The sequence below is a fragment of the Drosophila takahashii genome, chromosome 3R, assembly GCF_030179915.1.
Source record: "Drosophila takahashii strain IR98-3 E-12201 chromosome 3R, DtakHiC1v2, whole genome shotgun sequence".
NCBI lineage: Eukaryota > Metazoa > Arthropoda > Insecta > Diptera > Drosophilidae > Drosophila > Drosophila takahashii.
The window spans coordinates 18,453,767-18,481,492 of record NC_091681.1 but is presented as its reverse complement, the minus strand read 5'-3'; the positions used below and the strand labels follow the sequence as shown (position 1 = coordinate 18,481,492).

General features: G+C 41.6%; 2 protein-coding genes across 8 annotated transcripts; one reads left to right on the top strand and one right to left on the bottom strand.

The window, feature by feature from the left end:
- Positions 1-9: 9 nt before the first annotated feature.
- On the top strand, positions 10-27,248 carry LOC108064880 (uncharacterized; the record flags this gene model as incomplete). The annotated part of the gene is given in 5 exon segments (XM_044394130.2): positions 10-763; positions 18,858-19,117; positions 25,318-25,516; positions 25,596-25,702; positions 25,760-27,248. Coding segments are annotated over 5 exon segments (1,452 nt in total), but the record flags the coding sequence as incomplete, so codon positions are not given.
- On the bottom strand, positions 1,750-17,408 carry hdly (hadley). Of its 7 annotated transcripts, none has more exons than XM_070216493.1 (8): positions 17,370-17,386; positions 4,914-5,097; positions 4,766-4,853; positions 4,242-4,596; positions 3,999-4,180; positions 3,582-3,788; positions 2,132-2,230; positions 1,754-2,056 (listed from the first exon to the last, which is right to left on the bottom strand). In XM_070216493.1, the coding sequence occupies exons 2-8, from the start codon at positions 5,073-5,075 to the stop codon at positions 1,893-1,895; spliced, it is 1,257 nt and encodes a 418-aa protein (XP_070072594.1). In that variant the 5' UTR covers positions 5,076-5,097; positions 17,370-17,386; the 3' UTR covers positions 1,754-1,892. The 7 variants fall into 7 exon arrangements, with proteins under 7 accessions (XP_070072595.1, XP_070072594.1, XP_070072591.1 ...); XM_070216490.1 differs by lacking the exon at positions 17,370-17,386 and adding an exon at positions 17,238-17,255; XM_070216492.1 differs by lacking the exon at positions 17,370-17,386 and adding an exon at positions 12,762-12,778.
- Positions 27,249-27,726: the final 478 nt, after the last annotated feature.

The window sequence follows — 27,726 nt, the reverse complement described above, 5'->3', positions numbered from 1 at the left end:
TTTGTAGGTATTTGGTACAACAGTGACCACCGCGATTGGGTACGCGTTGCCGGACGATAGTACCCATTGTACCCTGTGAAAGGGTTGAGACCATCATCGCTGCGCAAATCATCCTCCGCCAGCAGCAGCAGCATCAACAACGCCTGTCCCCCGCCGCCACCCACGCCGCACCAAGTGAACCCCGCCAGCAGCAGCAGCAGCACTCCGCCCCACTCCCAGCATCCGCAAACGCATCCGCATACGCATCCGCATACGCATCCGCACCATCACCCGCAGTACCAAAACCATCAGCACAGGCGCAGCAGCACCACCAGTCACACCAGCCACGCGGAAAACTCGAGCGGTTTGGCCACGAAACCGGCCATCAATTTGCTCGGCAATCACCTACAGGCCAACTACTTTGAGTTCCCGCCCACTGTTCCCGGGCAGGCGTTGTTGCACCACAGCGGTCGCACCGCAGTCTCCACGCCCTCGCTGAACTTGCAGCACCAACAGCAGCAGCATCCCGGCTCCTCGTCCACAGCTGGTGGTCAGTATAGTTCGGCAGTTGCAAAAGCGGCTGCCTCCACCGCCTGTGCGCTCCTTGCCACGTGCCACGTGTCCAGAGATTCCGATTGCGACTCACCCCGACATCAGAAGCATCAGATACACCAGCATCCAAACCCGGAGGACCAGCAGCCGACCGCAAACAAAATGGGTCGTCGCGAGATAAAGCGCTCCAATACCAGTGGCTCCACCACCAGATCCTACGACAGCGGAAGCGGTGAGTAGGCCATACACTGCGAGAATTTTCGTAGTTACAATTAGTTCGGAGGGGATTGAAGATGGTAAAGAATTAGGGCTCTTGAATATTACTGAATATAATAAAGGCTTTTACTCATGCATCTTAATGAATTTGTGATTCTATAAATTCCATAAAATAAATAAATTATTACATTTTTTAAATCTAGTAAACAAACAGGAGTTTGACCATTTTTGTGCTAAAAAATTTTAATCATTTCACGTAAATTCTGTGTCAATATCATGAGCAATATCTTTTATTTTAAAAGACAAAGTTTTGTGTATTTAATGGCATTTAATTCCCGAAAATGGTAAACCCTTCACATCCAAGTGGAGTGGATCTCCCACTAGAAAATACTTAATGAACAACGGCGGACACAGATCCATTCAGCTGAACACAATTCGAAAAAGGGGCAGTGGGCGGGGCACTGCGTAATCGCCTTATGTCCTGTGATTGGGCTCCACGAATACCATGGGAAATGGCATTAGGCTGGCAAATTAACTCAGCGGAGATTTGTTGTCAAGCTGTCGCTGTCCTGCTTAGGACTGTTTCCTGGGACTTCTTCTTCTCGAAAGGTGTTGGGCTGAAGGACTACAGTGCGCAGGCAACAGAAGTAAATTAGGAAAGGAGAACCACTTCAATCAATGGATCGGAAATTAGTTCCATCGGTGCAGGGAAATCAATTGGTAATTCGTTGGTTATTAATTCATTATTATTATTCGGAATTCAGTAAATTTTATTTGCAATTAAAGTCTTACTAATTGAATAATGAATTTCAATTGGACGAAACAATTTTACAGAAAAAGTGCTCGTCGCAGAAATTAAAATATATTTAAAGCTTCAACTGGTTTAAGTGGAACTAACCTTGCGCTGCCTAATTCCAATTATTTCTAATTAAAGTGATCATAAGAAAACACCGAGTATTGTTAGTTTGGAAACAGAAACATCTTTATTAATTAGGGCCAGCCCCACTGGCAAAGCCGACTAGAAATGATATGATTATGTAGGTAAGAATCGTTAGGCTGCAAATGGGGCTATCGAAACGCGAGGCTCGGGTCACAGGCAGATTTACAGAGCAAATGTGGACTTATTGGGGTTTATCCTGCGCCTCCTAGGAGCAGGTGGATATAATGGACGAGATGCTCTCGTTGCAGCCGTACTGGTGGAAGCAGTCGTACTGGGAACCAATATTTCTCTGCGAGCAGCAGACCTTCGAGGCCCGCTGGCAGTTGCTGTTCGCCTGGTAGCCGAGGTCCTCGGGAAACTGGAAGCCGTCTGCAAGGGAGGCGGAATATTTCAGAATGGCGTTCGTGGGTCTGCGGTTTCCTATCTGCAGATGCGGCGGCTTACCTGTCCTGGAGGACGGACGTCGGACAGCAGGGGGTGGTGGTCGTGCTGCGGGTTGTGCGAATCCAGGGGGCGAGAAGGCGGCTAGGGGCACGAGTTCGTCTGCAATTAAGAGGCGTCAGCATGTAAACCAGGGTGCTAAAGTGCAAGTTAGTGGGTGCCGGATTGCGTATGATTATGTTTGTGTGTGTGCACCTTCACCAATTGAGCGCCTCTGCTTGTTCACTCAATTAATAAACAACGGCCCCGAGTTTGGGCCTTAATGAACAACAGCAACTGAGGCCTCTACACAGCGAGATATTGCGTGGTACATGTAAAGCACAATTTCGGATTTGTTACCAGCAAATTAATTTCACATTTAAAGCGAATGAATCTACACATGCTTTTAATACCGATTTTTTATAATCAGTGCACTGCACTTTCTCCAAACCAATGTTATTTCTTATTAATCCCGAGAGGTTACAATTTATTTTTGAGTGCACATTTGCCAATTATGAAGGAACAACATACTTATATCCCTCAATGAGCTGCCAGGGCAATGCAGCTGCAATTGGTTTTGCAGGTGTAAATTGTGTTCTGCGCCACGTTATAGACGGCCAATTAAAAGATAGACCATCAATGGGCCTCTGGCCTCCTGGCAGTTGGTTAATTGATATGGCTGAGGGGATTGTGTAATTGCAATTGAATTGTTACAATTGTTGTGCGGATTACATATGTGGACAGTCGATTGGCAACCAATTAAACAAACGTATTCAAGTCGCAACAGTAAATGGGAGAATTTTAATTTGCTTTTTGGATGAAATGAAATCGATGCGATAATTGACAATACACAGCTGAGGCAATAAATAATAGTTGGCAACCAAACCATGTGTTAGCTGGGAAATTCTTGATTTGTGTGTCCTTCACCGGGTTATGGAAGCTTAAATAAAAAGGATAAAAACATAAATGGATGATAGGGTCGGGGGTCCCGACCGTGAGATACCCGTTACTCACAATACCATTCAAGTGGGTTTTTAAATCAGCTTAAGGCCCCATTCCCTACTTTAAAGGTTGTAACGGACGGAATATAAATATTCTTTTTAAAAGTGTTCATATTATGATTGACAAGATAGTTCAACGGACATGAGTAACGGATATAATTAACATAGTTATTCAGCAATTGCGTATTCTTCAACATCAAACTACATTTTTTCATGGGAGATTTATTAATGATACAGTTATGATTTGGAAATATTGTTATGAAAGAATTGTTAATGGTTGTTTGGCTTTTCTTCGCTAAGCGGAAACTATAGATATATATGTAGACATATATCTGTATATTTACAAAAGTTGAAACTTAATATACGCATTAAATAAGTTAAGATTGCCTTTAAGATATTTTGAGCAATTGAATGGGAAGCAGGACCGGGAAGCACCGCCTATTGGTAGGCATTCAGGACCTTGGTGAGCGCACCTTGCTTCACGCCTTCATCGGCACACGGATTGATGTCCCAAAAGGCTCCGTGGCAGCCGAACTCCTCGAAGCAGTTGTACCGCACCTTCTTGCTCTCGCTGCTGCAGCAGTTCACGATCGCCCACACACACTTGGTGACCTTGCCCTCACCGGCTGAAGAGGACTGGGTGGGCGGCCTTCGAGTGGGAGCCGGCGGCCGAGTGTTCACTATACACAAAGATGGTAATACAAAGGTCAGGTCGTGTTGAAGATAAAGCGATAGTCAGAGTGGCGGTTAGTTGGCAAAGCCCTATGTTATTCACTTTTCGAATGGGTTCTTAGCAATTTTGGTGTCATATTTATACTTTTAAAACTAACTTTAATTGCGAGGGTGAAAATAAGTTCGGGATTAATTAAGGTAAACATGGTTTCACTTACCTGGAGGAGGCCTCCTAGTGGTCGTAGTAGTGGTACTGCTATATATAGAGTAGTCGGCATCTTCTGGATTTGAGTTGTGCTCCAAGTCGAATTCACCTCTACCGTCAATGCTGGTTGGTTGCTGATCCTTACGATTAGGTGGTCCCTTCAGAGTGGCTTTCTTCCCCCCTACTTGTGTACGTCTAAAATGGATAGATATTATTATCATTGGGATCGTGTATGCTACTAAGTGTAAGTCCTTACTGAATATAGATTAGCGGTTTGACTTCTTGTGTTTTAGGTATGGGTAGGTAATATTGGTAGACGCTTTCATATCTAATATTATAAGGATTTAAGTAGGTCTGTCGTCGCTGGCGACTGTGGTACTTCTTGGGATGCTTCCCCAGCCACTCCTTCTTGGTGGGTTCCGCCAGTTCGGTGACTTCGACGGTGCTGACCGGGGGAGCTTTGAGGTCTTCCTCCAGCACGATCGGCTTGTCGGGCAGGATATCGAAAAGGATCTGCTCGCCATCGTTCTCCTGCTGCGGCTCCACACGATGGTTGTGCCTTCGCTTGTGCTTCTTGTGCTGACCAGGACTTGTCCCGTTCTTGGTGGGATCTAAGTGGAAAGTAAAATATTAAATTTTATTATTAGGGATTTGATAATCTAAACTTTTGATACAAATTAAAATAACTAGGATTTTTTATTAAATTCACAGAAATGATTAGACTTAAGTGTTAGACTAGAATCTCATTAAGTATTTTCTTGAATAATGGCGTAAACTTACCATAATCCTCGCTGACAAAATCCTCCTTGTACATGATCACTGGATGATCCTTCTGCATAACGCCATTCACGAACTTTACTGTGTGGATCTATTGAAACAGGGATTGTAAGTTGAGTATTATAAGATTGAATTTCAGCCGCACACAAACCTCCACATTGTCAGTATCCGGCGGAATGATGGCCAAGTCGCCCTCGTCCTCCGACGAAGGACGAGCGGTGGTCTGGGCCACCAGGCAGAGCAGCAGGACTAACAAAAGAGCCGGAAGTCTGCGGCTGCTGGTGCTGCCAGTGGACAGCGCCGTTCGATTCATCTCCTTCGGTTGGCTGGCGGGTCTGCAATTGGCAGCAAGCAAAGATTGTGCATTAGTTCAACTTTGTTTCTGCAGTTCAATCTCAATTATATACTTGAAAAACCCACCCTAAACCCCCCCAAAAAAAAAAACAAATAACAAATAGAACCCCCTTGAAACTCAAACACACATCAGGCAGGACAACCGCCGATGGCAAAGTTTTGAAGTTGTAAATTTTGTTGCGGTTTTGTTTTGGCTTCTGGGTTAGGGATCGGGATCAGGATCTGGCCCGGCTCGGTTTGCCCGGTCTTGGTTTTGGGGTTTGTTTTAAATTAGACATCAAGTTGAGTTCAATTTTTCTTGGCTTTTGTTGCCCGTTCTGCTCTGTGGCAAACTTTTGAATTACTTTCGTTGGCTTTCTGCTTTGCTTTTTATTCCCCATTCCATATTCTTTATTTGTTCTCGTTTTTATTTTTCTGGTCCCGGGCACGTCGAAAGCTGCCAGCCATAACCCAATGAGGTCGGGCTGAGCTGAGCGATTCCAAGCGGAAAAACTTGTTCGACACCGAAACACAATGGCCGAGCACTTTGCGATTTTAATATTCCGAAGCGCACTGTTTCGGTGCTTCTGCTGCAGCTCAAACTAACCGTCTGCTTAATCGAAATAAATTTCCCTACCCAATATTTCCGGTTGTGCTCTTACACTTTGGTCGTTCAAATCAGACTGAAACGTCTGCTTAAAATTGCTTGTCAATATAAATGAAATTTGTCCGTTGGAACAGATGTGTTCTGAGAATTTTGAAGACTCATTTACTCAGTCACAATAAGAGTGCACCTTCTTTTTAAATGGAAAACAAGATATCACCGGTGCCCTACGTCATAAATGACAAGTAAGAATAGAAATAATTTCACAACGATTTTCCTGACAGCTGTGTTATTTTTGGAATGTCGTCTATATCTTATCTATCTTATGAATGTTTTTTTAAACAGATGGAAAAAAGATAGTATTTTTTACGTTCTAGATCTTGTGACTATTATCTTTGTTTGTTTATTTCTAAGACATATGATTTTCCAAAGAATTTCTTGTCAATCCTCTTTGACTTTCTGTTATTGGTTTATGGAAACCGCATTATTTATTAACCAGAAAATGTCGCATAAAGCTGCCTTTTCCTCTGCACAATCTTCCTCCTTAACAAGACAACCAATTAGAGAAGAAAAAGCATTGCATTACCAGCCAGAGAGAAAATCTGAAACCGCAGAAAACGAGCTAACGGAAATTAGAGGGAACGAAATGTCAGTAAAAGAGGCAGATGTTAGAACATAAATCATCCAAACTCCCCATGAAACACAGAACAATCCGGATGGAAATCGAATTTTTATGTTTGGCCATATGTAATTGAAAATTCCTTCTCTGGCGAGTTATCTAATTGAATTTGCACGTAATAATTACCAAACTGTTTGCATATTTTGGCCCAACAATTTTGCGGTGATTGCTAAATTCGCATTTCGTTGCGGATCAGATGGGGAAATCCAGCACTAGGGAAAATACCAAATAAAATAAATTTGCCAAAATGCATTTCCTCCTTCCGGCTGCAGCTGTTGCCCATAAAAGTATGCTAACGGATCCACCGATGCAACTTTATATAGTCTGCATGTTCCAAAGCCACACAGGACCTTCTCGTACAGAGAAAATCCTAGGCAATCGGCTGCTGAGCCACAGCAGAAACCCTGTTTATTGAAGCTGAAAGTATTGGGTCAGGACACGACCCGCAACAACACAAGGACCTGGAGCAGCACAAAAACTCGATTCCCAAATTGTGTGAATAGCCAACGGAAATTGTAAGTTTGTTGGGGGAATAACCCTCGATTTGTTGCTACAACAACGGCAATTTGAGTGAGCCACAAGTGGCCGATGTATAAATGAGCATGGAGAACAAGCTGGCAAAAAAGGGATATAAAAACGGGATCGGCTGCATCATAAATATGAATAAACTGTGAAAATAAAGGCACAATGCTGCTAGCCAGCCCCACATGTTGCCCTGTCCTCTGGCGTTTTCCTCTTTACTGCTTATACAGTTTCCATTAAATATTCAATTTTAATATTTTGCACAGACAGTGGAAAACGAGATCCAAAAAGTGCGCTCTTAATTGGTTTTTCGGTGCGGATTCTACATTTAGTTGGGTTATTTTTCTCAAATTCAGCATTTTAACAGTGACCGCATTTTTCGAGCAATTACGACCTGTCGAATGTGTGCTGTATTTTTGAAATCTCTTTAACTCTGAGTAATCCAATTTTGGTCAGAAACTGCAAGAAATTTTAATTGGGTTTGCAGCAGGTACATAATTTTTTCCCCTGGTAAACTGAGTAACGGTGTAGCTGGCAGCTCTGCTTAATTGGATTTAGTTGATGTAATAAACAGTGGGATGAACCATCAAAATGTAGGTGACGAAGGGAAACTATGCGAACGCTTCAGCTCGCCCATAAGCCGTTTTAAATACCACGCTTTTAATTAGGCCAAATGGACATTATAATGGTGCATTATTCATAGCACCATTACTGTCCACCGACAATTTTAATAATTATATGCAAAGTCCTTGCAGTTCTCACATCAGCGCACCGACCATCTGTGGCGCCTCACAAAGCCAAATTGAATTTCAAGAGTGGCATGCTGCCACAAAAAAGATGTGGCCCAAATTCAGGCACCCACAGCCCACTTTGCACACCCCATACACGATACATCCTCCAGTTGCAGTCCACACATGCTGCCGAACGTCGATTACCACTCATTAGAAAGTTATCGGCAGCGGGGTGAATGCAATTTAGCCTACGGCCAGAAGGGCTCCAGCTGAACCCGGGCGAACTGTGACCTGGGCCGGAACCCGGAGCCGCTTACCCGTAAGTGCGGCCATTTGGTCGCAAACACTGTGGCCCCGAAAAGATGATGTGGGCACCCAAGTGTGGCACACCTCCGCCCCCTGCCGCAAACAACCTGGCAACGAGTTCAATTACACTAGGCAACAAGAAAAAGGGGCATATGTAGGACAGAATGTCTTGAAAATCGCATAATAAATATTTTAGATAAATTATAAATATTTCTTAAATCAATCCTTAAGAAATTTCGCCCTAAATTTTTTCGTAAACTTATTTAAATTGAATTTAATGAATATATTTTTTACTTTTGCTAGAGATGTTATTTAATCTGATATTTAAAGACATCCTTGGTATTTTAAATCTAAAATTAAATACAAAATTGCACTAAGCTTTCACAAGCTTAAAAAATTGGAATAAAAATATTATAATAACAAAAAAACACTTTAAGTTAATAAGAAAGTAAAGTTCCTTCCTCCAGAATAAAAAGTAATGTTTTGTGGCCCGGTGTCACTGAAGCAACATGTCCTGTGGCCACCTCCTACGGTTACTTTGCCTCTCGGACCAGTAACCGAATGGCGGGCAAAGCCATAAAGTGGCACGGAAAATCGGATTTCATTAGTTTTTTATTTATACAGTCACGGATTTAGATATCGATAGAGCTAAAGATAAGGATACACTTGAAGGGCGGTGCTGCGCAAACACCCGGAAATGTTCGATCTGGGCGAGGGCTGCTAATTGATATGGAAATTCGGTTGCCCGCGGCCCCAGGCGAGCAAACTCATCAAAGTAGGAAAACTCATTGCAGATGCGATTAAAGGCAAACACAGTGGCGTAAACATGCAGCGAGGTAAGAAGATGCTTCAATCGGAGCTGCCCTCGTGCCATATTGAATCCGCTGTTTGCTCTGACCTAAAAATACGCAATAAACCGCTTGGCTTTTTTCTTGGTACGCGTACGCTCATCATGATGTCGATTCGATGCTGCTGATGATGATCAGCGAAAAATTGTAAGTGAAATTCCCCCGGACCGAATGTGATTTTGAGAAGATTTCGTTTTAAGACTTTTTTGTGTGTACCCAGTGTTTACGTTTACGCTGGCCTTAATGGTATTTTCCTTCGGAGCATGAGAATTCGTTCATAAATTGTTTATGCCAGAGCATCAACACGTGGTGTGGCCGTTAGATGCGGTGGCCTTTGTTCCCCCTAATTGGCTTAGGAGGATGACGTGGCCACAGAGCCGAAGACAGAGTTATCCTGGCCGTTTTCCCAGCTCTATTCAAGTGTCAAAGTGTCTCACGTCGAGGCAAGTCACGTAGTTGCAGCAACAACGGAATGCAAATGCCGTCAGGTGGCCTGCACATGAAAACCAATCCAATCCTGAGAGCATACTGCATAATTCTGATGTTCCTGTCGATGCCCAATCAATGTGGGTCAGTACTGCTGGTTGGATGGGGGTTGTAATTAAGCTGCTCGGTTTTTTTGTTTTTTTTTTGCCCACAGGTTGCAACGGCCACATGGCGAATGCGTAATGCGATTTGGCCGCTCAATGGTGCGTATACGTAACATGGCCCTGGCCTGCTGTCAGCCGCCTTTTTTTGTCGCTTTCCCTTTTTTTCCCGCCACATTCTTTTTGTTTCGGCGTTTTTTGTTATTTAATGCACACAAAAACACACCATTGTTGCCGTTTTTACTTGTGTGATTTTGATCTGACTGGAAGCTTTGCCCCGCAGGCCAACGGCAGCAGGCAACTTTTCTTATTATTGTTCAAAATGAAATTTATGCGGCACGCACACTCAAACACACAAGCCCACAAAGTGGGGCATCATCATCCAGTGAGAAACAATGCAAGTGGAAAATGTTTTCTTCCATTCTTGTCAAGTTTTTGTTGCTCATTCCGGTAGGAATGGTAAAATAGAAATGGAAATGGAGGCGGCGCACAGTGCAATATGTTTCTATACAGTGTAACATTCATCCGGGGCTGAGGCGAAATGCATACAGTGATCAATTCCATCGAGAAAGGGGCAAGGCCTTCATTAGGGCTCCACCTTTGGCCCGAATCACATGGGTTGGCTGAGGTTGAGGTATCAAAACTTGGTTATCATGCCTCTCTATCTTTGAACATCCGTCAGGAGCGTCGACCCACAAAGGATGGCCAGTGCAGCGTGTATCCCAGCTGTCATTGGGCTTTGTCCTGTATGTTCTGGTCCTGGCTGATGGCAGTGGCAGTGGCAAACAGGGACAATAACGAGGGAAAACAAAAACAGACTGGCTGACACATTTATGGGAACTTAACTTCATTCGCAATGCCCGACATCCGACTTTTGCCATGTGACAGCGGCACGGGCAGCAAACGAAAATTGCGAAAATAAGGGGGAAAAGGGGCTTTCCCCCGGCCCAGGGACACAATATCAACATGTTAAAAGCACAACAAGTGCCAGTCTGCCCGAGCAGTAGGTAGTTGCGGTCTGTACTCCACCCACTTGCCACTTCAAGTGCCGCCAAAGTTGATGGCACTTTGTGAGCAACCACTTGGCTACTTGGCTGCAGTTCTAATTGCAAAAGTTGCGCAAAGCCCAAGTCAAAGCCAGTGAAATTATATGCACTCAGCCAGCGGAATGCGAATGTCTTGGCCAGAAGGAAGTGGCTAAAACGTAAATATCGCCGGCAAATGTCACTGGCAGGCGGTCGTTATGAAATATAACTGAAGATGGATTATCAGCCAAGGTAGAATCGCTGCCATCCCCATCCCCGCTAAGCACGGCCAATTCGCTTAATTGTTATGTCAACGCCTGGCCCACGCGGCGTATGATAAATGCCCCAAAGTAAGCAGCTGTGCTTACAGCTACTTACACAGGCATATCCATTGTCCTGGCGACAACGCCCCGAGCTCCTTGGGCCTCCCGCAGCCGGTTCGGCTCAACTGTCATCCGGCAAATCGCCGTTTTTACTTTGCGTGCTTTGCATTTGTTGCTCGGATTAAAGGAGCTGCTCCAGTTTTATCTTCTATCTATCATCTTCTTCATATGGGAGATTATAGGAGATAATTTTGTTTTGTATGCTTCTTGCCAGTTAAGTACTAGAATATAATCGAGACATATATATTCTTAGATCTATATACACAAAAGAAAAAAAGACGAAATAACAGATTGCTAAGTGCAGATCAATTTAACATTTTTTAAGATCAAGTTTTTCATATCATGTTGATATGAAAAAAAAAATTGTATCTTACTTTACATTAAAATAGTATTTTTATAACTTTTGTTCCATTATATTCCATTTGTTGACTGCACTATTCAATGTTTTAGTCTTAAACAAGGGATGAGGAATAATAATAACTATATATAAAGTTTAATATTTTATTATCAAAATTATCAAGGGTCTATTTCCATTGCAAGTTCATTTAGAAATTATGAATTTCAAGCCAGAATTATGTGTTTTTTGTGGACGGGACTAGTGTTTGCTGGTCTAGCCTTTGTCTGGCTTCGGGCTAAAACTAATAATGTCATTCGCCGAATGCCAGGATGTTGGTTCAACTGTCGGCCGAGCAGGCAACGCACAATTGACAGCTAAATTGTCTGTCAATTTGTCTCGCTGGCTGAATGCGTTATCCTGTCCATTCCGTGTGAGTGAGAGTGTGTGTGTGTCTGGTGGCCATTGTTTAGCTTGGCCAGAACTGACAGATTGCCATTATCGTGGCCGCCGTTGCCGTTACTCACTGTTGGTTACTACTTATTGCTGATGCTGCACGCTTCCGCATTTGTGCGGCTGCCAAACTGTGGCTTCAATTGGTCTGGCCGCCTGTCCCTTTGTCACTCCCTATATGGAATATTTGTTTAGTCGGTTCAGTTCGTTCGTTATTCGAGCACATTTTTCGGGCTGCTTTGAATGGCAAAGTTCAAACGGTGCGGTACCCAAGTAAAATGGATCCGCTGTCCCGCTTCCAGTGGCATCCCATCTCATCCCGATTCCATCTTCCTGTCTCCGGTTTTCGGGGCTTCGGGCTTTCGGGTCCCATGTGTGCCCTCCTAGTGTTTCGCTTCGTTTGCTCCGCATTTGTTTGTGTATTTTGGCACACGTCTATTTGTGTTGCCTGTCGGGCCTACTACATACATATACTGTCAAGAACAAGGACAAGGACGAATGCGAATACGAATCCGAAGGATTTGCTGCCTCCTCATGTGTGTGCCTGAGTGTGTTTCAGCTCTTTGAGCGCTTGTGTTTTCCCAACTGCGGCGTTGGCGGCAGTTTCTTGAATAATGCAAAATAGTAGCATCAAATAACGGCACCAAAAGTGACTTAAAGTTTTAATGAAAATGCCAGGCTCGGGCAAATACACTTCCTCCTCACCGCCTTCCCCCCCGCAGGCGCCCCAAAACATTCATACATTAAATATTAAGTGGCTTTATAGCATTGCCCCGTAGTGCATATTAAATTTTCGGCATAAAAAAGGGGGCCAGCTTCCTTTGCCATTAAACCGCTGGGTGGAAATTTTCAAATATTAGTTCAATGTGACGCTTCAATTCAATTTAACAGCGAACAAATGGGCATTTCGGACTTAAACTTTAGCTGCCATTTGGGCCCGGGAATTTATGGGCAAATCAAAGTGCCCAACTTGACCCGAAATATCCTGGAATTGTGGCTGCTTATTGATTGAGCCATTTAGATGGCCCACAAACTCAGTTGGTATCTCTGGTCGAATGCTGGATGACCACAAACTTTTCACCAGACTTCCACAATATTGAGGTTGCGCTCCTGTCCGAATGACCAGGAAAAATTGTGGCTTAAAATCTACTTAGCTTGGAGTTTCCACGTGGATTAGGCACAGGTGAGACATACTTATTTACTTGTTTACTTTCCAGGTAAAAATGTGTAAATGTTTTTCTCCCACCGCCTGTATATTTATATGGAAAACATTTACACAGAAGTTCTAATTTTCTCTATTCATTAGCTACCATTTATATCTACAAACAATGATTCTACGCTCCATTTAGGGTGACATTTATCATTTACCATGAAGGTGACTAATCGGGAATATTGTCAGCTCGTGTCTTAAATTAACCCACATTTATTATGGACCGCACCTAAAGATTAGGTGTCCAAATGCAAATGACGCATCCCTGTGATCTGGAAAATGCATTTCGCAATTGTCACTTAACTTGGCCCCAAATGCAGTGGCACGTTGCACGATTTCAATAAATCTGGGGCGTGTCGAAATTTTCGACTCATCGATGATTGATGGGGGCGTTGATGGGCTGGGGGCGTGGCCAGGGCACCCACAGACACGCGCTACCCAAAATGCGGCCAATTAGTCAAACAGAAAGCGTTTTCGCTGCGAAGCTAGTCCTTTCCAACCCGAACTAATTAAAACACGCTGAGCAAACTCGACGGTTTTTGGGATGAGGGATTGCGATTGGATTGGGGCTCTGGGTTTCGAGTTTGGGTTTTCGGGTTTTAGGGAGTGGTGAGTGGTAATAAGCACGTGCCACTAGGATTAGCGAGGTCGGGACGTTTAGCTTGGGTTATTGATGGGCGTGCATACAAATTCACGTCCGCCGACGGAAGGTCAGCGGTAATCGAGTGTGACAAACAAGCCAAATATTTGCAGGTATATAACGTTGCCAAAAATCGGTAAATAAATTCAAGCTCACAAATGATTCATTCGCATTTCAGCTTAATTTAGCGTGATTAGCCATCAGGATTCCCGGTGCAAGACAATGGCTTATGGTAATTACGATGAGCTTGGCTGGCAAGTAAAATTAGAGACAGAGGCTATTGTTCTTGGATCTGGATAGTATATTCGAATGATCTCATACTCGTGACATATTTACGGCTCAAAGCCATCGAGCCCACTGAGCATGATCTTTCTCTTGAGCGCTCGGGCACTCTGAACCCATTAATCATTTTAATATCTGTACATCTAATGACAGATGCTCATTAGACGTGGCTACCTAGATCAGACTTTGAAATGGCACATGCCATTTAATTATAATTAAATCCATTAGTGGTTTTACGCTAGCCTCAATGATATTATAATTATACCATAATAAAGCTGCTTCTTAAAGCGTGAACACAAAGATGTTTTATTGTATAAATTGTATAAAAGCAGTAGTAGAGTATTAGCTCTTCGCACGAGCCACTTAATAACGTATTGACGTAACTTGAGCTTTTAACTCAACACCTTCTCAACTTAAACCATTAATTTGTCGTTTTAATTATAGGAATCTATTGCAATGCTTGGGTCGAATTACTCTTGAGCAAAGAGTCAGACTCCCATTTTAATTGGCTTTAATTTCTTGGGTGTTTGAAAGTGACCTGTATCATTTGATTGAAAACCAAAGGTCGTCGACGGGTAGAGTGATGTTTAAAGCTAAAAATAGGAAGAACAAGAATTAGCCATAAAATGAGCTAAATAAATAATCGAACTGGTTTTAAATACGATTACGTCAGAGCCGCAGTACCAAATGGTTGGTGTAGCCCGTGCATGACAGCTTTAAAAACTATTACTATTTACTACATGCAAATGAACCTTTTAATGAACTGTGAGTACATAAAACTAGGAATTTCCCGGCTTCCGTATATCTCATGGAAATTATGATTTCACTAACCGCAAAAACTAAGAGAGTGAGTAAGAGTGTGAGTGACAAACCACAACAGTCGTGGGAAAGATATGCAGTATGTGATCACCCAACCTCATTTCTCGACGCGTGCCTGTGGTTTTGGCCTTAGAGAAATTTAATCCGAGCCACAATACAGACTGCAGGGCAATTTGTTGGCACGCGCAACATGCAATTAAGTGTATTACACACTCTGCGATAGAGAATGATTATTTTCTTTATAAATAACACTTGCGTTCTAGAAAGTGACCACGATGAGCCATGGGCAAGTTACAAACCAGAAAACTTAAGATTCATGACCAATGTTCCTACAATGAGTAATACCGCTGGAAGTCCAGGTATCTTGGAATTCCCTAAGTCTCCGACTGATAAGAGGGTTATACTACGTCACTGAATGACGCTAAATAAGAATAAATAAAACGAAAAATGGGTTAGCAGCAAAATGGCAAATTAAGAGGAAAAAGGAATCAACAATTAAGACCGAGGTAAATAGGGGCTCAAGTGCAAACAAAAGGCGGGGATTCCCAAGCTCAAGAAATGTTGAACTTGAAATATTTGTGAGCCAAAAGGGCGCACATACACGCAGCACTCACCCACACAAATGCGGACACGTGCAGAGCTTTAATTATGTGCGAAGCAAAAAAGTATCTTTTAGATACTTTCCGTATCTTTCAGCTCCAATGGAAACAATGAGCGGCGACGACACGTTTCGTTTGCTGTTGGCCAAGTTATGTGATGTTGTGCCGCGCTCTTAGCCCATTCTCATTCTCGAAAAAAGCAGCCCAAAGCCCAAAGACAAACAGCATATTCGAGCCCAGAGCCCCGAACCAAAAAAGCTTACATATGTCGACGTTTTTTTTGTGTTTTGTCAAATTAGCAAAAACTGGTTTACGCAGGTACTCTGCTTAGCTGGAAGCCCGAAGAGCGTCGACTGGGGAACTTTGGGGCCAAAAAGACAAACAAAAGCCGTTTTGCTCATTAGCCGTCCTCTCTCCGCCGCTCCGCAGTCAAACAAACTCTGGTTGTCGTTTTCGCAGATATCAGTGGGATGAGCGGGAAGGTCGAGAGAGTTTTTAACCCGACTACACAACCACCCATCAAGCCATCAACCCATATTCTACCGAAAGACTGATGTATTACGGTACGGATTGTCATCTGTTCAGTCGGCCATCAAGTGAAGAAGAGCAAGCGGCTTACTTATGGAGGGTCCTCTGTCTGGTTGCAGATTGTAGGCGAAGATCTGGGACAGATCCAGTTTCTTTTAATGGCACTCTGTCTCAGGAACATGAGCTCTACACTTCCACGATCCGCGGAACGAGTTTAACTGGCTAAAAGGTGTTTTTCCCAGTTAGACTGTTCTGATCAATGACATTGTCCCGCGATAAAATCGAAATGCTTATCTACAATTGCTGATTGGTTTGCATATTGTCTTATAGACTTGGAGTGTAAGCATGTCGTTAAGTTATGAAGCTGTTATGTTAACCTGAGTAATTATTAGTACAATTATTATATAATTTTCTAAACTCGTTTTACGGCAATAGAATTCTGCTCTATGGATAGACTATTTGTTTAAGAATTACAATTCATTGCAATAATAAGCAAATAGTCGTAAAAACTAAGCTGTTGCTGTAATCTTTTAAGAATTTAAAACCATAAAACAGAAATTCAATAACAATATAATTAATTTAAATATTCGTTGGTACAGACTTACATTTTTTAAAACAGTCGCAAACCGAAGAATTTAAGAGATAAGAGAATCAACGAACTTTACTGTTTTATATTCAAAATATAAATAAGTATAAAATATTTTTACAACTTCAGACAAATTACTCATTAAAAAAATGTCATGGGTTATCCGAGAACGTATAAATTTAAAAATGCTATAGAATAAGAAAGATACGAGAATGGAATTTTTTCCAAAAAACTAATTTTATTGTTGTTAATTTTTAAATATATTAAATTATTTTTAAATCTTTTTTCAACTTCAGACTGTCTGACTGTTTTACTTAATAAAATAATAATGACAGGGCAATACAGTAATCGTTGTTCTTAAAGCGTTTTTCTGAAGAAATATAAGTATGTACATTTTTACGATTAAATAACACAATACAAAATTCCAGAATGTGTGTGCTGAGTAAAAACATTTATGTTATCTTGAAAATAAAAGAAAATTCTTTGAAATTTGAATTTTTGTGCAAGCTGGCAAAAACGGAGGGTAAATAAATAAGAACTGGGGTAAAAAAATCAGACCGAAGGCGAGGGCGAGGGAGAGGGATAAAAATAACAAACATGGATTAATTGCGCTTTTTATATGGAAATTTGCTGCACTTGCAAAAAGCGCCAGTCGAGCAGAAGGCCAACTGGTCGAGAGCCAGTCAATAGCCATCGGCTGAATTAGCTTAGCCAATAAACCAATCAGGAACGCAACACAGGAACACAATGCTCATAAAGCTCATGCCTCAGCCGATACATAAGTCGTACTGAGAAGTCGGAACATATGGCCGCAATATCTGCTCACGATCCCACTTTTCACTTTGAAATTCACTCGGTATAACAGTTCATATAGAGCTTTTATTCTTTTCTCTTGATTTCGGTAATTGAACAGATAAATTTTGAGTTCAATTGGTGCTATGCTTATTCTCGATTTTTTGTTGGCGCGGTGTATATATGTTCAATTATGTATGGGGTTTATATATACATTTAGCTTAGCTCTTTGTTTGTATTTTTCTTGTATTGTGCTCACGTTTTGTTTTGTTTTTCGCTTTTTTATTATATTTTTTTTTGAGTGGCTTTTATGCTTTTCCGCGGATCGCCACACAGCAATGCTTACTGCGAGATTTTCGACTTTGCACTGATGTGAGGTTCTCTGGTATACCACTTTATATGTATAAACTTCGAACTGGGTAAACAAAAATACAAATCGAGAGAGCAAGAAACGAGAGGATGCGATAAAAGCGATACTCTTTGCCGCTCTCTTAAAAAAAAGTATTGTAATTGTAAGATCAGATCATTATTCGTAGCGGACTGATCAAAGTCTCTGCAAATAGTACGTCACACGATCAGCGTCGTTGGGCAAAGTCCTTGACCGACGCGTTTCCACCAGCAATTAGAGTTTTCCAGACACCCACAATGCGGGGTCTTTGTGCCGGCTGGTGATTCACAGCAGGAAACTGACAGTGCAATTTCTAAACAAGGGAATGCCTCTGTCAGAATCCACAGATGGTCGGGTTTCTAATTATGAGGGGGCGCATTTAGATGCAACGCTCGACTAATTCGCAGTGTTTTAAGTCACCACCAGAATAAGCAGCCATCAGCGAGCCCCTTCCGAAGGCACGACCCACAATACAAATCGGGCACAGAAGTATGTCACGTTTTCATGACTTTACGGACGCAGAAACGGACTGACAATGACGAATGCTAATTGCACTTTTCGCCATCTCAACGAAAAGCCCATAAAACAGCGCTCAATTGATGCTGGAGTTTTCCCATTCATTAATGGTACAAAATTATTGGCGTCATGAAAATAAAGGACCATCGAACAATAAAAACCTAAATTTAAATTAACCTACAAACTTTATTGTTTCTTTAAAATTAAAATTTTCAAAAAGGTTTTATGGGGCCATTACGATTTCAAAAACATCTGAAATTGTCGTTGTTACTTACAATATTTCGCTACTAAACCAAGGTTTATTTTTACGAATATGGTGACATTTACATTTAAATTATGACCGTTAAAATTATTATTTTTGTAGAAAAAAAAATCTTTTAATCGCATTTTTAATGATAATTTATTGTAGGTATTACATTGTCAAATTATTACTAGGTACGGATAGAAACTATAGTACCTACCTATTTTTATGAATCATCAAAGTTTCTTTCAATTTAAAGTGATTCGTTTCGAAAATAAAATAAAAATGTTTTTACACACCCATTGAAAAAAATTGACAGCCAACGCAACCAAAGCGAACATAAGACAGACGTTTTCTGATAGTGGCCGTGGTGCTGCGCGTAGCGCGACGTGCCCGCAACCACCACTGAGTTTTCGCCGCGGGTTCGAGTCCCAGCGCGGTCGTTCTTATTACAAATATAGCGGGGTGAAAAAATACAAATAAGTAACGAGAAAAAGTGATGCGATTTCATCATGGCATAATAGTTTGACTTTCCCATAGTCGAATAATTTCCGAATGAATCGCAGATTAATTAAGGGTTAATGCGCGTGTCTACTGACATTTCGAATAATGAATGACAGTGCTTCGTGCAATTTCCGTACAATTATAATTATTTTATCGTTTAATTTGTGTTTTTTATCGCCACCCAGCAACCACCAACTTTGTCGGTAAATTCACGCAGAGTGTGCGGCGAATCGTTCAGGATGTGAAGGACGAGGGGGCGCCCAGTGGAATGACGCGGGACGAGGTAATCGAGACCAACGAGCGCCTGCGATCCCTGCGACTGCGTCTGGAGGAGTCCTACGAAACTGCCAAGAAGGCCCTGATCAACCTAATGAACAAGTACGGCGACTCGAAGAGCCAGCGCAACATCTTCCAACGCTATCCCATGCTCAAGCTCATGATTAAGGTCAGTAAAAATGTAGAAATGAGACTTATTCTTCTTTAACTAGAGATTTCATAAAAACTTTACATTTATACATTTTTCTTAAAAATTTAAAAATATTTTAAGATAAAAAGAATAATATTATAATTTTCAAATTGTGATTCACTATTTTTTTACAAACAACATTTCTTTGACATTCACCACTTATAAAATCTTTTCCTTTAAAAATGGTCCACAACTCTTGCTCTGCCACGTTTATAAGTTTTTCGTTTAATGTCGTTGTTTTTTGTTATTTTTTAAACGAATAAAAATCGTTTATCTAGTGAAGACTTATAACAGAGCGCAATATGTTCCGCTACACTGTTGGATTGTTACTAAAAACAAAAAGAGATTTTTCTGGGGAAATCGTAAAATCTGTTCAAGTTGATAATTCCACATTCTTGCGCTGTTATGAGTTTTTATTTTTTATAGCTGATAAGAATTGGATTGTATGAAGAATGCAATTTAAATAATAACGGCTTGGGTTTCTTTCGCTTTACTTGTCTTGGAATTAAAATTTCCCTTTTCATGTTCATAACATACATATTTGTGGGAATAGGTCTGGCAGCCCCGTTCAGACCAACCCATCTCTAATCAGCTGAAATAAAAAAGAGTTTTGGCGAAGGAAAAAAGAAGTATTCAACGAGCATTAAGAACGAGAGAAGCGAAGGAGCAAGACGTGCGAATTAACGAAGAACGCGATCAAATTATTAAAAATCGAAGTTAATCCGAGAAAGACGAAGTAGAACGACGTGCGAAATAAAGAAGTTTAAGAACGACGCGATTTAAGTATCAAAAAACGCAGTTTAAACCGATTTAAGTTCATTTAAATACCTGAAACTAATATCAGAATTACTTATCACTAATTTCATTTCAATAAAACTATCATCTTATTATAATAAAACACAAATAGTGGGACTTCTAATTTATAAAGGAAAACCAATCCCACAAATATGGGGGCTCAACCTACGTGAAAAGTGTTAAGTAAAACGACGAAAAAGTGTGCTAGAACCAAAGATTTACAACGACGAAGACTGTGGAAACAGAAAAGAAAAGCTTGGAAAAACGACGTACGAGTGTGTGAAAACGACGCCACAAATACCACGATAATCTGCACTATACATATGCTTATAACGACGCATAAGTGTATTTAAACGACGAGTACAGACCGTGAGTGTGAACGACGAATACGAGTAGAAGGAAGAACAGCAAAGAAAAACTTGCGAAAAGTGTGCGAAAATTGTTTAAGCAACCATGACGACCCTTGCTGATTTTGAATCGGTTTTGCAGGCGTTGAGATCAGAAAAAAAGAAGAATGTGGACCTTTTGCACAAATTTGTGTACGAATACGACGGTGATCGGCATAATCGAAAACGACTACGTGGTTTCGAAGGCTTTGATTTTGTGGAAAGTGATGAGCTCTTCAACCAGAAAGTGTCTTACGTCGCGCAAAATTTGTCAAACAACGACCTCGCCATAATTTGCAACATTTTGGGCTTGCAACACGACAAAAATGATCTGATGCTGCACATTTTCCGAAATTTGCGTGTGGGAAAACTACTAGAAGATGCTGATGAAGAGGATTCCGATGACGATGAAAGAGACGAACAAGAGGAGAATAACGAAGACAACGACGAGAAAAGTTCAAACGATGAAGACGACGAGTTTCGTTCTGTACGCAGCAACGCAGAAAAGCAGGCAAAGAGGAGCAACAAAAACGCACAGGCTGGCACAGTGGCGTCCAAGAATAACGATTCCGCTTCGGTACAAAGTTTCGGCGTGAATTCGCCGCGATTTTCCGTAAACTTCCGTGATGTTGAAGATTCTATTCGACCATTCAGTGGAGATGATACTCTTGCAGTTGAGGTTTGGGTTTCCGATTTCGAGGACATGGCTTCCATTATGTATTGGGATGACCTGCAAAAATTCATTTTCGCGAAACGTTCTCTTAAAGGCCTCGCTAAAATGTTCATTATGAGTGAGCGTGGTATCAGAAGTTGGCAAATGTTGAAAGTCGCATTGATCAAAGAGTTTAAAGCCGAAGTGAATGGTGCTCATTTACATAAGTTGCTATCCGAAAGAAAGATCAAAAACAATGAAAGTGTTCAAGAATATCTTCTTAAAATGAAAGAAATGGCTTCTCGTGGAAGTGTAGACAACAGTGCACTTATGCAATACGTGATTGATGGCATCAATGATTTGAGCGTCAACAAATCGATTTTGTACAACGCTAAAGACTTGAAGGAGTTCAAGGAAAAGTTAAAGTGCTACGAGAAAATTCGTGAAAAATCCGGAAAGCCTAAATATCAAGAAGACAAGTCGAAATACGCGATTGGCAAAGACAGTGCAGGCCAAAAAGACGTGTCCGTGCAAAGAAAGGTGAATTGCTACAACTGTGGTGCAAGTGGCCACACATCAAATCAGTGCCCTAATCGAAGCAACGGTCGGAAGTGCTTTAATTGCAATAATTATGGACACATTTCTAAAGACTGCCCCACAGGCAAAATTGAAACGGTTGAAACTCCGAAAAATACGCGCAAAGTATCGGATGATAAACTATCGATGTGTAAAGAAATTCGTATACAGAACAACAAGTACACAGCTCTTATTGACACAGGCAGCAAATACAACATAATGAGTGAAACAACGTACGTAAGCTTGAATAAGCCTAAATTGAGTGCTGTGAACATTTTTCTTGTCGGTTTCGGAAACAACAACAGGGTGAAACCATTCGGTTCGTTTAAAAGGAAATTCGAAGTTGACGATCAAGTGTTTGAAGAGAATTTTCTAGTTGTTTCTTCTGACTTTTTGGACGTACAAGTTGTGTTAGGCGCAGAATTTTGCAACAACGCTGAAATTCTAATAAATCGTGACGGAATTAAAATACAAAGCCGAGAAAACCATGACTCCGAAAGTGAATTAAGTTCGCTAATGAAAATTAACGTCGAAAGTGCCGAAAATTTTAACATAAACATTGACGAAAGTGCAACCGCTGAAGCAAAACGCGAAGTTTACGAACTGATCAAGAACTACAAGCCGACGAGTACGAAAACAACAAACGTTGCGATGCGTATTGTGTTAAAAGACGATACCCCCGTACACTCGCGTCCGCGTCGATTCGCATTCTCCGAGCGGTGTATTATTGACGATCAAATCGAGCAGTGGCTCAAGGACGGGGTCATCGAGCACTCTGAGTCCAAGTACAGCAGTCCAGTCGTACTAGTCAAGAAGCGCGACAACACAACTCGACTCTGCATTGACTACAGAAGGATTAACAAGGTAATAGTACGAGATATGTTTCCCCTTCCCTTGATCGAAGACCAATTGGACCGTCTGCAAGATGCTCACGTATTCAGCACGCTGGACCTCAAAAACGGATTTTTCCACGTAAACGTCGATGTCGAAAGCCGCAAGTTTACGTCCTTTGTAACCCACAATGGCCAGTATCAGTTCCTAAAAGTCCCTTTTGGCCTTACGAATTCTCCAGGCGTATTTCAAAGGCACGTCAACGCCATTTTCCGAGACTTGACCCGATCTGGTATCGCGATTCCCTATGTCGACGATATTATTGTCCCAGCTACAGACGAAGGCGAAGCAGTCGCCAATCTCAAGACAGTCATCAAGCGCTGTGAAGACTACGGTTTGGTGATCAACCTAAAGAAATGCTGTTTCCTCAAAAAGAAAATCGAGTTCCTAGGTCATAGCATTGAAAACCAAAAGATTTGTATCTCAGATGAAAAGACGAAGGCTGTGACGAAGTTTCCCTTGCCGACAAACCAGAAGCAACTACAAAGCTTCCTGGGTCTGGTTGGATACTTTCGGAAATTTATCCTGAACTTTTCAATCATAGCCAAACCTTTGACCGACCTGATGAAGCACGACGCCAAGTTTGTTTTCTCTGACAGGGAGATAGATGCTTTTAACATACTGAAGACTCTGATTACCCAGAAGCCAGTTCTCAAGATTTTTCATCCGCAGCACGAAACAGAGCTTCATACAGATGCATCGATTGATGGTTTCGGAGCAGTTCTGCTTCAAAAGTCGCCCAATGACAACCAGATACACCCGGTGTACTACATGAGTAAGAAAACGACAGACGCAGAAAGAAAGTTTTCCAGTTACGAGTTAGAGATCCTGGCAGTGGTAGAAGCATTTCGAAAATTCCGAGTTTACCTTTTAGGTATGCATTTCAAGTTGGTCAGCGATTGCAATGCTTTTACAAAAACGATGGAAAAAAGAGAAGTCTGTACTCGAGTCGCACGTTGGATCCTTGCACTTCAGGAGTTTGACTTTGAAGTTGAACACAGATCAGGGACACGCATACGTCATGCAGATGCTTTGAGCCGTTACCCTGTAATGATGATCTCCGACGAAAGCTTGCACAGCAAATTGAAGAGTGTTCAATCGCAGGACGAGGAACTAAAAGCTATAATTGACATCCTTGCTGAGAAAGCTAGCCACAACAATTTCTTCATGAGATCTGGTCTGCTGTACAAATTGGTGAACGACGATGAACTGATAGTTGTACCACCAATCCTCCAACGCGAAATCATTCGACAGGCTCATGAAAAAGGACATTTTTCGGTAAAGAAGACGAAGGAAATCATCGGAAAGGAATATTACATTCCAAAACTTGAAGACAAGATTCAACGACAAATCAAATGTTGCATTCCATGTATTGTGCTAAACCGCAAACTTGGGAAAAAGGAAGGAGAGTTGCACCCATTGCCGAAGGAAGCGGAGCCACTTCAAACATTTCACATCGATTTTTTGGGACCTCTCGAATCGACTCACAAGGCATACAAGCACATTCTTGCTTTCATCGACGGGTTTACTAAATTTTGTTGGCTGTATCCCACAAAATCAACATCTTCCAAGGACGTTATTACCAGACTGGAAGCTCAGAGCGCAATATTTGGCAATCCTGTACAAATAATATCCGATCGAGGCACAGCGTTCACTTCGGACGACTTCAAAAAGTATTGTGAGAACGAGGGTATTGAACTTCATGCAGTTACCACCGGAGTTCCAAGAGCAAACGGGCAAGTTGAACGCCTCAACGCCACAATTGTATCCGTGCTCTCCAAACTATCTATAGATGATCCCAGCAAGTGGTATAAGTTTGTGAACCAGGTTCAGCAAACAATCAATTCGACGTACTGCAGGAGTACACATACAACTCCATTCGAGCTACTTGTAGGCATCAAGATGCGCACTAAAACTGACGTTAAGCTGAAGGAAATGATCGAGCAAGAAATAATCCAAATGTTTCAGGACAATCGAGACGAGATCCGCAAAGCTGCCAAGCAACAGATCCTTGTCATGCAAAACGAGAACAAGCACTCGTATAATCTCAGACGTAGACCAGCAACAACATACAAAGTCGGCGATATTGTCGCTATCAAACGCACTCAGCTTGGTGGTGGGCTTAAGTTGAAGCCTAAGTACTTGGGTCCCTACCGTGTAACCAAAGTCAAGCCTAAGGACACTTACGATGTGGTAAAAGAATCTCTATCTTCTGACGGGCCAAGATGCACTACCTCTTGCGCCGAGTATATGAAGCCATGGATGCAAGTATTCTCTGACGACGACGACGCTACATTCGGGACGAATGTTTAGAAGGATGGCCGAGTTGTGGGAATAGGTCTGGCAGCCCCGTTCAGACCAACCCATCTCTAATCAGCTGAAATAAAAAAGAGTTTTGGCGAAGGAAAAAAGAAGTATTCAACGAGCATTAAGAACGAGAGAAGCGAAGGAGCAAGACGTGCGAATTAACGAAGAACGCGATCAAATTATTAAAAATCGAAGTTAATCCGAGAAAGACGAAGTAGAACGACGTGCGAAATAAAGAAGTTTAAGAACGACGCGATTTAAGTATCAAAAAACGCAGTTTAAACCGATTTAAGTTCATTTAAATACCTGAAACTAATATCAGAATTACTTATCACTAATTTCATTTCAATAAAACTATCATCTTATTATAATAAAACACAAATAGTGGGACTTCTAATTTATAAAGGAAAACCAATCCCACATATTTATAGATAAGAATATTGGAATAAAGTAAAGGAATATTCTTTAAAAAAATGAAAGATAAGAAGTTACATTTCAGTGCGCTCACTATAAAGAAAATTTTAAATCGCAACGAAATGAAAAAAAAGTCCTTAACTACATATCGCCAACAGGAAGTCATCCGCCTGGAGACCCAGTACTGGACCCTGGTGGACATCCCGCGGCAGGAGAAGCAGGAGACGGTGCCCTCCTACGTGATGCGGGCCTGTTCGATCATGGAGAAGACCCAGAAGTCCGGCGAAGGAGTGAAGACCTCGGCCCGTTTGGCAGAGGAGGCGGCCGAGCGGCGGGAGCGGATGGAGCGATTGGAACGTAAGTGAAATCAGATGACCATTTATTTCCATGGCGTTATAAAAATTAAATATATATTTTATGGTGACCCACCCCACAGATATGACAACGGCCCAAATCGAGCACGAGAACACGCAGCTGATAAACGACTTGTACCGCTTGCTGAAAAAGTATCTCGGACTTCGACACCTCATCCGTGTGCTGAAGGTAAGCCAAACAGGTGGCAACTTTGCATTGCATACTTATCCCAATCTGAACCCACAGGAGGAGTACGGCAGCTCAAAGATGTATCCGATATTTCCACGCTACACAATGCTGAAGGACATGATAAAGGGCATCATGCACGATCCTGACTACATGGAGGTGTGCCACGAAACGCTGGCCAACGCCAACTGAGCCGAGGGCACCGGAAATGGCAGGCGTCGCATGAGTGTCATTTAAGAGGGCCCAAAAAACTAATAGCAATACCAATACAGCAGCATACACGAACGCAGGACCTTGGACCTAGGAACAAGGAACAAGGACCTCGGCATGTGTATGCATGTGTGCTGAATTCGCATGCGAATTTCTGAGTGATTCCGGAGTGATTTAGAAATTTCCGAACAGCTTCCTCGAAGCTCCTCCTCCTCCCACTCCGCGATGTGAAGCGGAGTGGCTTTTACAAATCTCTTTCGGCCCTTCTTCTAGCCAACACTCAATGGCAAGCCAAGACAAACTAATCAACTAACTTAGCAACTAACTAACTACACCCAGACCACACCACCACCCACCTACCACCACCAACTGAACAAGGAACTATTTACACTACATTATCAGATACAAACACTTGGATACTCTTCGGCACTAAAGTGCCAGCAAACAAACTAAAAGGCATTTATTTTAATGAACTTTTGAGATGAATACAATGTGAAACCTACAAAATACAAAATACAAAACACAAGATATTTATTGATAACATAGTGAACGAAGCGCTCAAGAACGATGAACAAATATCAAATGGAAAATCAAACTAAACTTTGTGTAATTTGTATGTACTACTTACAATAAACTGAGCCTAGTATTATACACATAAATATAGAACATGGAATATATATATACATATGAGAAGTAACCACACTAATCTACAGCAGTTGATAGGGAGCATTAAACCGAGATGGCTAATGGCAATTTGAAAACTCCTTGGTTTGGCTTGACTTTGCCGGCATTTTTTATTTCTTTTCATGTGAAGAACTGGTCGATTAGCCGCTAGCAGAATATTATACTAATTACCAATGTGTATCAAACTACATTAAATAAACCCCAAGCCTAGATGTATTACTTACCTAGTTAGACAATATAAGGGAAATATTCCCAATCGATGTGAGCTAATACGAGAACACCTTTTAAGGAAACACCAAATCTCATATCCTAGAACCTAATTGATTGTTGATTTCCAGTTCTGCCAGAATTACTATTACTATTAGTAACAAGTAAATGCTTTATGTGTGTATCGAAACGTTCAGCTTTAAGTCCTTTGCAACGCGCAAGCAACCCGAAATGCAAATGTGTATTTCATAAATTCAGTTGAGATGTGTGCATTCAAGGCTTTGTTGTTGTACATACCCTGTAGCTTTGTAATCCCCAAACTCAAGGACATAATGCAAACACTCGAATACAAAAGACCAAAGGAAAACCTAGACGAGCTTACAACTTTTTACGAGAGCTAGAAACCCACAATTTTTATTTATGTTATTTTTCGATGAAACATCTATTTTATTTACAGCTTCAAGGGAGGCAATTTGAAAGAATTTTCAAACCAAATGAATAGCCCTTCTGTACCACTATAACTCTACTGACACACCCACCGATACACAGTGCATACATATCTCAATATAAGCAAATCAGAAACAGATTCGAAAAGCCGCAGCTATCAATGAAAGTGCAATTGAGTGCATAAATTACTCGAACAATTGTTTGCCTGCCCATTATATGCTTCACAGCGTCCGATTGCTGGTTAATTTAACCCTCACACCAACTTAACGGACCCCTAATCATTACGACCCCTTTAAAATATATGTACATTTATTATTTATCTCCCTCGCTACCCCAGCGTTTAGTATTCCACAAACATATGATAGCGCTAGCCTTTCAACAACCAAAAGATAAAAAGCTGCTCCTGCAGAAAACCGTTTATAATAAATAAATAAAAATAGATAATTGTTGCAAAAATAGCAAATTAATTATGCAAAATC

Excerpts from the sequence above, each read along its gene's own strand:
- hdly (XM_070216489.1), bottom strand. The coding sequence starts at position 11,682 with ATGCGGAAGCGTGCAGCATCAGCAATAAGTAGTAACCAACA. Across the intron at positions 5,098-11,641 it reads GCAATAAGTAGTAACCAACA|ACCCGCCAGCCAACCGAAGG; the intron begins GTGAGTAACGGC and ends TGCCAATTGCAG. Across the intron at positions 3,789-3,998 it reads CACTAGGAGGCCTCCTCCAG|TGAACACTCGGCCGCCGGCT; the intron begins GTAAGTGAAACC and ends CTTTGTGTATAG.